Source organism: Pararge aegeria, chromosome 17, assembly GCF_905163445.1.
Source record: "Pararge aegeria chromosome 17, ilParAegt1.1, whole genome shotgun sequence".
NCBI lineage: Eukaryota > Metazoa > Arthropoda > Insecta > Lepidoptera > Nymphalidae > Pararge > Pararge aegeria.
In genome coordinates, this window is record NC_053196.1 from 1,678,972 (window position 1) to 1,689,479 (window position 10,508).

General features: G+C 36.7%; 1 protein-coding gene across 2 annotated transcripts; it reads left to right on the forward strand.

Moving 5' to 3' along the window:
* The first annotated feature begins 804 nt into the window (after positions 1-804).
* Positions 805-5,234, forward strand: LOC120630983 (RNA-binding protein lark). 2 transcript variants are annotated; one of them, XM_039900365.1, is made up of 5 exons: positions 805-965; positions 1,072-1,742; positions 2,011-2,216; positions 3,375-3,416; positions 4,317-5,234. In XM_039900365.1, the coding sequence occupies exons 2-5, from the start codon at positions 1,080-1,082 to the stop codon at positions 4,363-4,365; spliced, it is 960 nt and encodes a 319-aa protein (XP_039756299.1). In that variant the 5' UTR covers positions 805-965; positions 1,072-1,079; the 3' UTR covers positions 4,366-5,234. The 2 variants fall into 2 exon arrangements, with proteins under 2 accessions (XP_039756299.1, XP_039756298.1); XM_039900364.1 differs by having other exon boundaries at positions 808-965; positions 2,011-2,279.
* The last annotated feature ends 5,274 nt before the right edge of the window (positions 5,235-10,508 follow it).

The following is a 10,508-nucleotide window of genomic DNA, read 5'->3' on the forward strand; positions in this document are numbered from 1 at the left end:
CGGATTTCGACGTTTATTAAACAGTGTTGCTATTTAGAAAATTATTTGATTATTTTTAATTATCTAGAGTGTCTGGGTCTGTGGAAATACTTGGCGACTAAGAGGATATAATCCTTATTTGTGATACTGACATTAATGAGGACATAAACACACTGGGATCTGTAAAATAAAGGATACAAAACACATCGTTATGCAACAGTTTATTATTTAAGGAAGTTTCGCCTACGTTGCTTTTTCTTTCTTTCCACAGTTTACAACTTTCATAACATCATCTTTTTTTTAAGCAGTGTAGAAATTACTCAACTACACAAACTATTTGGGTTTTGAGACTTAACAATAAGTTGATGCGAATTTACAGATAAGCAGATTTCAATTTTCATTCTACTTTCAACTGCAAAAGTAGGAAAAATAACAGTTGCAGGCGTGGAAAAGAGAAACGGATTCGCGGGCAACAGTTAGTTATATATAATAGCTCTTGCCGCGTTTTTTCTTTAATTTTTTAAACAACTGCCGGAAAGCATATTTTTTTCCAATTTTCCAAATACTAACTATCTGTATAAAATTTTACCAAGGTTGGTGCAGTGGGCGAGCCGTATCTATGTAGCCGTAACAAACAAATACATTTTCGAGTATTAAGTATAGATATGCGGACAATTACCATTTATTGTCATATTTTATGCTTTGGGTGATTGAACTGATTTTATGAAGTTTTGTTGTGCAGCTTATATTGCCTGATTCGTATATCTACTTCAAAAGTTTCAATATATCTATGGTTTTATTCTACGTCACATCCGCTTGCTTGGAATGCTTGGAGAAAATGACAGATAATTTTAATTTCTGAACACTGGGACGCCATTTTGTACTTGATTAAAAAGTGATTGGAGCGTAGAAGGTTATTTGTGATCAAAAGCGTGTAATTTTTAATTTTGTGTGAAGTAAATAGTGTTCCTTTGGTAGCATAATAGGTAAGTATATAGATAAGTTAATATTTCACGTCGATATCCCGTCGGTATTACAAACTTTGCCATGAACGCTGCTGACTCATTTCGACAAATTGTGTATGCGTTTCAGAAACTAAAATGCCGGGCGCCGGTACTTTCAAAATCTTCGTCGGGAACCTATCCGATAAAACTACAGATGCCGATCTGAGGCCGCTCTTCGAAAAGTACGGTACGGTCGTAGAATGCGATATCATCAGAAATTACGGTTTCGTGCACATGGAAAACGAGCAAGTCGGGCGCGAGGCCGTTCAAAACCTCAACGGCGAGATCGTGAACGGACAGGCGATCAAAATAGAGGCGGCCAAGAGCCGCAAGGCGCCGTCGACGCCGACCACTAAAGTATTCGTCGGGAACCTAACGGATAAGACGCGCGCGCCCGAGGTCCGCGAGCTGTTCCAGAAGTTCGGCACGGTCGTGGAGTGCGATATCGTTCGCAACTATGGCTTCGTGCACCTAGACGCGTCGTCCGACGTCAACGAGGCCATCAAAGAGCTCAATGGGCTCATGGTGGACGGACAGCCCATGAAGGTGCAGCTGTCCACGAGCCGCGTGCGCCAGCGCCCCGGCATGGGCGACCCCGAGCAGTGCTACCGCTGCGGCCGCGGAGGCCACTGGTCCAAGGAGTGCCCCAAGGCGCTGGGCCCTGAGCGCAACGGCTTCCGCGAGCGCTTTGGCCGCGACCCCTACCCCCCGCCGCCGCCGCCGCCCTTCCTGCGCGATCGCATGATGGGAGGATTCGGGGTAACGCGCTTTCCATACGCTAGTACCGTCGGGACTCGCATCGCGAACGCCTCTCGAACGCGTATCTCGGTTCTCTAGGCCTCGACCAGTCGTTGCGGGCTCGATGATGCTATATAACCGATAACCTCTCCGAACTGAAACTCTAAATAACATTCCGAACTGTCTAAAATGTATTAGGACAACATTCTATATAAAATGTAGAACTGAATTGAATTTAATTTTTTGTTTTAATTTATAAACAGTGTACATTAACAAGTCAATTCCACAGGACCCTTACGATGGCTACTATGACAGAGCTCGGTTTGACTCACCAAGGGATTTGTTTGAGCGGCGCTACCCCGTGGGAGCTTCCAGGGGACTAGAGATGGGCGCTTCGCGCTCTCGGGGAGACTTTGCCTCGCCGCCTCTTCGCCGCGAGCCGATGCCACCGATGCCGAACCTGCCCCCTATGAGAAGCAGCATGGGCTCAATGAGGTCCTCCTATGATGCTATGTATAGTAGACGGAGCCCCCCACGAGGGCCACAGATGTCCCGAGGGTAGGCACTACTGTGTTTATTGACATGTGTGGGTCAAGTAGATGTAAACAGATATTAAAGTTTTTCATACTAGAACTCACACTCAACATTTACTAAACTTAAACTTATAACTAATCTAAAAAATAGTTGTAGAAACTAGTTTGTATGGACTGATACAGGGGATGTCTGGCATTTCCAGGCAGCAGTTGTCTGTCCTAGATAATACTCATTACACCCGATTCCCTGTTTGACACTAATGTCAAATATAGCTTAAAGTCATTCAATTCATTAAGTTAATAATAGTAATCTGAGATTACTCTCTTTATGTTTCACTAATGTAAATTTCATAGTGCCTCTGACCTTTTTACATATAATTCTTCATACATACCCTATTATAAAAAGCACATATGTACAATTATTTACTAGAAGTGCCTGCCCTAGATTTGCCCCTAATATTTAGGTCTTGTGTGTACTAGAGGTGTTAATGGTTGAGTTCTTTTGATACTTCTGGATAGCATATATAAATAATATTATAAGTTACATGGTGTTTACGAGTAATATTTTTTAATAAGTATACAAAATATGATTGAGTTGGATCCACTTTTGACCATAGGTATTTCATTTTTATTGGTTGTGGTGATACTAATTATTTATCTATGAATTAATAGTAATTAAAAGCAAAAGGGTACAGGGCTAAAATAAGGAATGCCTCATAAAATCCTAAATATTGAAAGAAAAACATGTCTTTTCATGAATGTGTTAAAAGACAAGTTAGCAATTAAAAAGGCCATTTGTGTAAAATAAATTTTCAGTGTTACACATAGGTATGCATATCATAATATTATGCTAAAGCTCTTGCTAGAGGAATTTTATATCTAGAAATATATAAAGTTTTATAAAATATTAAAACTTCAATTAGATACCATCTTGTTGGTGACCTCTTTTGCTCCTGTACCTTTCGATTATATTTGCCAACTCTAGTGAATTCAGTAAGTAGTATTATTAGAAACTCGTAATGCATTTAAATAGACAATCAATCATTTAAAATCTTTTAGCCAGAACTGTGCAATTGTTTATTTTAAAAATAAATGTTAATTTATAATATTTTAATTACAGGATGTATGAAGACTTTAGCCGTGACACATTTGATGACAGAAGGTATTTTTCTTTGTTTTATATTTGATGATTAGTTATCGCTTGACTGCAATCTCATATGAGTTTCTATAGTATGGGAAACCCTGATAATCTGTATGCCAAATGTCATGATGATCGCTAAAGTTCAGGTGTGGAAGCATATACAAAATCATATTCATTGTTGCGTTTTTTATTTTAGAATTAGGATTAGCATTCTGGCCATAAAACTTAAATAGCTTATAATTTTATAACTGTAATTGAGGAGCATTTTCGCAAAACTACAAATTAAAACTAATCTTTTTTTATTCTTTGTAAATGTGCTAATTATTTAGCAAAATTCTTTTAGCTAATACATTATTACTGCCTATTTTGGATTATGCAGATGTCTGCTATTTGGATTTATCTGAGACCATGCTAAACAAACTTGAGAGGCTGCAAAACTTATGTATACGGTTCATTTTCGGCATACCTACGTAAATTTGATCATGTGTCTCAGTATCGTGCTCAATTAAAGTGGCTACCAATTCGTTCTCGTAGAAACTTACACGCTCTTTCTCTCCTTTACTCTATTTTATATTATCCGCAAACTCCACCATATTTAAAAGAGCGATTCACCTTTCTTGGTAGCAATGTTCACTTAAATCTGCGAGCTAATAATGACAGCTTGTTACACTTTTCTGCTAGTCGTTCATTGGCGTATGGCAATTCTTTTACGGTTAAGGTGGTTAATTTATGGAATGAGCTGCCAAGGGATATAAAAGACAGTCCAAATCATTAAACATCTTTAAATCGCGGTTAAAAATAATAAGCTAGTAATAATTAAATGCAGAGCTAAAACAAAACCAGTTAAAGTAAGAGTTATTTTTAAAAGTTTTTATGTTCAGCAGTTATTTTATTTTTAAACTTTTCTTTTTTTCTTTCCAGACCTGGAATGCGTGGGCCCTCTCCGTCCAGAAGATACGCGCCTTATTAGTTAATAATTTATCACTTGACCGGTGGGAATGCAATTACTTTGACAAAACTCACTACATCACAGTTTACCAACCATACAGTTTGTTCAGAAACATCTCCATCCAATAAATAAACACATGGGCCACTGCTCATTGCGTAAGCCTCATGTGGGTCTAAACAAATGGAACAGACCACTCACTGCATCAACGCTGTCTTTTTTTTTTGGATTGTTTTTAGCTGTTAATTTTTGGGTGCTCCAGCGTTACCGGGTGGGTGGAAGCTCTGCTGGTCTCGAAGAAATAAAAAGAACGTGATCAAAGAGGCTCCTCTTTTGATTGGACCAATGAGTTAGGGATAGACTGAGATCAGTACGCGCGTCCACGTGAACGTAGATGGAAACAACATTGGCATGGTTGAAATATTGAATGCGATACTAATTACTAGTTAATTCAATACTCTTCATTTAAATCTTAAAATCCGACAGTGTTATTATTATTATTATTAATACACTTTATTTCTACACCATAAAAAGAAAAGAGGAAACTTAAAAAGTAGGATACAAAAGGCGGCCTTATCGCTTAGTAGCGATCTCTTCCAGGCAACCTTTATTAGTGTTATAGAGTTTGACTGTTTATTTTTTTAAGTCATTATTTTCGTTAACCCTGCCTTCACATCAGCGAAGTAGCGACTAGTGACGCCCGTTGCTCTGAGCTGTGACGTAGTGAACTGTACCCTTGCTAAACTGTGATTCGTATGGTGGACCGTTTTACTAGTAAGTGACAGCAAATGACTGATTTGCAAATTATAGGTAGTGTTTTGTATGGCTGAGAATATGTGTATGGAAATATGACGGAGTGTAAATAGGATAATAATAAAATCTCATTTTAAGTACTTGTTCTTTTATTTGTTTTAAGCTTTTAATGTAATACAACCTCTGATGAACCTTGTAATAAGAATACCAGGGTTGGTTCTATTAACCCACTACCGGCTCCTGTGGTACCGGCCTGTATCACGGGGCACGGGTACAGCATGCCGGCTATGTATGGTTCGGTAGAACTTTACCTCTTTGAGGACATTGGGGAGAACTTCAGGTATGCAACATAAGTTTCAGTAGATCCCATGGCCGGTAGAAACGCGTATGAAATGGTAGTATGGTGAGATAAGAAGCATCCTATAACGAATTTGAGTGGCGCAATGCGGTGCCAATCAAGTTTGGTTTCATATTCGTATAGGTAAAGTCAAAGTCAAATATTTCTTTATTCAAATAGGCACATAGATGGCACTTTTGATGCGTTATTATATACAAAATGTGTACATAGCAGTGAGTAGTGATGGCGATAACTACAATCGTAAACTTAAAACTAAAGCTACGAGGGTTCAGATCGCGCTCTGGTCTAAGAAGAAGCCCACAACAAACTTAGCCGGGTGTTCTTTTTGTTATCACCATCTCACATTGTCATTAGAAAATATCTAAGAAGCAACCTGGTTAGAGCAATTGTTTACACCCAAGCTTTTTTTATCGTTAACGTAATCCTTTATACTATAATATGACTTTTCTATAAGCTTTCGCTTAATACAAACTGAACTTCTTTAGTTACATCCCCAAGATATCAACCGGTAATTTATTGTAAAATTGTATACAATTTCCTTTAAATGAATTGCTTATTTTGTGTAGTCTAGTGTTTATTTTTGCTTCTAATGTTCAAATTATTGCAGTCACATTTTCTTTTAAATTTTGATACATTTTTGTGAACATACATTAAATTTTCAAATATGTATTGGCTATAGAGTGTCATTATTTTAACATCTTTAAATTTATCTCTCAATGACTCTCGGACCCATTTTATAGATCGCACGAACAGCCCATTTCTGCAGCACGAAAATAGTGCCAATATCAGCAGCATTACCCCATAGTAAAATTCCATATGACATAATGCTGTGAAAGTAACTAAAATAGACTAGCCTAGCAGTTTCTATGTCTGTCAGGTGGCGTATCTTCTTTACCGCATAGGCAGCAAAACTAAGCCTGTTCGATAAATTATTTATATGAGGGCCCCATTGAAGTTTAGCATCTAACGCTATTCCTATAAATACTGTGTTATCCACCGGATTCATTTCCTTATTATTAAGTAGTATAGTGGTTTTTACATGTTTAACATTTGGTAATGTGAATTTTATGCACTTAGTTTTATTTCCATTTAAAACCAAATTATTAGCTTCAAACCATTGTACTACTTTAGCGAGAGAGTTGTTTACATCGTCAAAAGCTAATTCACGTCTCTTAATTTTGAACATAAGTGATGTATCATCAGCAAACAATACTATCCCGTGATTGTCCTTAAAAAGGTAAGGCAGGTCATTAATGTAAATAAGGAATAGAAAAGGTCCTAATATAGAACCCTGTGGGACACCAATTTTCACAAATGACCCATTAGACCGCGAATCCTATCGCGCAAGTAGTAACTAATCAAGTCGAGAGCTACACCCTGAATTCCATAGTGGTGTAGTTTTCCGACTAACGTTTTATGTACAACACAATCAAACGCCTGAAAAATTTTACTGAAAGTGGGCAGTACTGATATTGGTCTGAAGTTAGTGGGGTCAGAAGTACTACCCGATTTAAACAAAGGAACTATTTTACTATGTTTCATTAAGTCAGGAAACACACCACAATCTATACAGTTATTAAATATTAATGCTAAATCGGGTGCAACGATATCAATTAGTGATTTGAGAACGTCAACGGAAATGCCCCACAAGTCATTTGTTTTTTTATTATTTAATAATTTAAAGGCTTTAATAACGTAAGAGCCACTAATATGGCTGAAATTAAAAGCGTTTTTTACAGTCAGGCACGTTATTCTTCAATAGAGAGAGATCAATATCTGGTGAAGAGTTCAATTATTTAGTGGTGGAGATAGGAATGTTAGTAAAAAAGATTTCAAAAGCAGTAGCCACCTCGAAATCAGATGTTAAGTCTTTATTATCTACATTGAGTTTAAAGTTATTATGCCGCGGTGGTACTCTTCCCGTCTCCTCATTAATTATTTTCCAAGTAGTTTTGATTACATTATTGCTATTTTTTATTTTATTCTGTATGTATCGGGACTTTTCCAAGAAGCAATCGCGTTTAAAACTCCTGGAATACATTTTAACACAATCTGTAACTCAGCATCAGTATTGTATTGACGTTCTGCATAAAGTTCGTACATTTTTTGTCTACTCTTATGCAGTTCAATTGATGCCCACACACTAAAAACTAAAGCATCAGTCACCACAACCGACTTACTAGTGAATATAGAATTAAATAGTCGTTTAAACGTGTTGAAAAAACAGCTGTACATCTCATTCGGACTTGTCCCCGATTGTAAGAACGGGAGGTCTTTGACCAGGCTAGTTCTCATTTTCTCTATGCGGTTTGATGTCACTGGTACAAAAGTAATTTTATGTTTGGAGAATTTTTTTTTCACATTTTCAAATTGAATTAATTGACCAGAATGATCAGAATCTAATTTATTAATGATGTGTTTACTTATTGGAATTATATTCGTAAAAATGTTATTCAAACATGTGGCGCTAGTGGCAGTAATTCTTGTTGGTTCCATGAACATATTTGTGAGATTGTACGGTTTAAATAAATTTAATAAATTAACACTTAAACAATTATGTTCTAAGATGTTTACATTAACTCTACCAAATGGTGCAATTTAAAGTTTTTGCTAAGAATATGATTTTTGGGGACACTGCAGCTCCACCTGTAGATGAAAACACATCGTCTATCAACAGAACACTCTTTGCAGGGACATATTTAGGATCGCAGCAGGGTGCGGAATAAAAAGTTGCCAAGACTAATATAAATTTATCTGTCTAAGAATTAAAATATTGAAACTAAACTATGTAACTATGCTCGGCCGATTTGTGGCACGAGCTCCCTAGCCTAGGTTTTAAAATTAATTCCCATAGGAAGCGTGGTAAAAAAGGTATCGCATCAAGATTCCAAGCTAGCCCCCGGAATTTGCTGCGCCGACGTAACTTGAACATGATGCGATACGGTTTTTTCTTGTTTAGCAGGCATACTATGGCTATCCCGTGGGTATGCCTACGTAACAAGGGCCTTATTAGTCGTGCTAATTACATAATGAATTAGCACGTCCGACTATTTAAAGACAAACTGCCCAACTACAAAGCTAGCAAATAAGCTACTAAAAATACTTTGCTATAGTCGGAAAAATGTAATAGGCCCGTTTTGACATTTGTGCAAGACCATAGAATGTAACTTGGAACGAAACTGAAAGAAACAAAAAAAAAAAATCAATTACATACAGTGTTTTAAAAAATACGTAAATTTTTTTGGGACGTTAAATAATATGAAAGAATATATCGCGAGTATTCTTTTTGCGCTTACTTCATAGTAGCATGCAATTTATAATTGTTGCGAAACGTTCCGAAAACAGTTACGTTCTCAGTCTTTTTTTTTTTTATACTAGAGCTGTAACCATTTTTTTACTGAATATCGAAATTAAATATTGTGTAGTTATCTTTACTGCAAAGAATAAGCTTGGTTCTCAAAATGGGTTCTAAATAATGAGTCTGAGATGATGTATCTGACCAAGCGGCACATGACTGAAGCGTCCCCGCGCGCACTGCGCAGTTTTTCGTTCCTTATCTTGTAAAGTTGACTGTGCGCTCGTTTAAGTTTGATATAAATTGTTTACTATTACGTTAACTTTGGCTCTTCTATTTTGGACATTAAATTAAACATAGTGATTTGACTCGATTTTTGTGTTTGTTGTTATATAGTACTAACTCTGTTTCAACATGTTGAAAAGTGGACGTATAATCAACAGCCAGTCACGCGTATTGGTTGTGAAGTTAAAGGAATACTTTGAACGAACGAACACTTTACAATACATAATAATATCAATCAAGTACTGATACAAACTTGAATTGATTTATCGTGAGTATCGAGTACAGAGTCTTATGGTTCCATAACTAGTTACGTCGCGATGACAAATGTCAAAACGGGCCTATTACATTTTTACGACTATAGTCAGATTTTGTTTGTTTAGTGCATTAAATATTGTTCTTTGTTTCTTTTTAAAATAATTAATAGGGAATTAGTTTGTTTTCTTTTCCTTTTGTATATTTTTGTATTTTTAGTTTCTTTTAATTTTTTTTCTTTTTCATTTTCTTTCCATGTTATAGTTAATCTTCATTAAGCGTCGTCTTGAATAGTTACTAAGCATGTTGTATCAACCTTTAAGTTGAATCATGTGTATCTAATACTTTAGGCTATTAGATACGTCATGTGTATCTAATACTTTAGGCTATTAGATACACATATTTATTTATATCATATATAAATAAATAAAATAATTAAATAGATATACTACGGCAATGCACACATCGCTATCTCATCAAAATAACTGATTAATAATTTTATGAATAATATACATAAATACTTATAATATACATATAAACATCTAGACACTGAAAAACATTCATGTTCATCACACAAATATTTTTCCGTTGTGGTAATCGAACCCACGGGCTTGGACTCAGAAAGTAGGGTCGCTGCCCACTTCGCCAATCGGCCGTCTTTATGTATGTAGGCCGTGTATTACATGTGACTTTGTTGGTAGTGCTTTGAGTAAATAAATAAGTGCCGCCCAAGTACCTGAAGGCGTAGGCGTTGATACTCAGGAGCCTGTGGATAACACCGGCAACCACACCCTCCGGTCCACAACACAGCAATGCTGGTTAGATGCAGGCGTCAGCTTGCGGAATTCTATGGTATACTATGAAAGTTAATCTTTATTTGCTATACTCCGAGAAAAGCAGGAGAATCTGCATGCTGTAATTTATAATTTTACATCACACCAAACATATCTTCAGCAATGTAATCTCTACGCACGTTTTGCTCCTGCACCGCAGCATTCTCTGATGTGGACTTTTAAAAATTCGGAATTAAACCGTACAGATACTCCTGCTTTATTCAAAGTATAGCAAATTAAGCTTGATTTTCGTAGCACAGCAATGCTATCAAAGATGAGCATGGCGGTAGTACTTACCCCGGACTTGCTATGTCACAAGAAACTCGACTGCTAAATTTATTCAACGCGAAAGAATCCGCGGTATTCGCCAGAGGGAAAATAAAATAGTGAA

What these genes read in the sequence shown, in the direction of transcription:
- LOC120630983 (XM_039900364.1), top strand. Translation starts at nt 1,080, where the DNA reads ATGCCGGGCGCCGGTACTTTCAAAATCTTCGTCGGGAACCTATCCGAT. An exon ending in GCATGATGGGAGGATTCGGG is followed by an intron (nt 1,743 to 2,010) that starts GTAACGCGCTTT and finishes TCAATTCCACAG; the next exon opens with GACCCTTACGATGGCTACTA. An exon ending in GGGCCACAGATGTCCCGAGG is followed by an intron (nt 2,280 to 3,374) that starts GTAGGCACTACT and finishes TTTTAATTACAG; the next exon opens with GATGTATGAAGACTTTAGCC.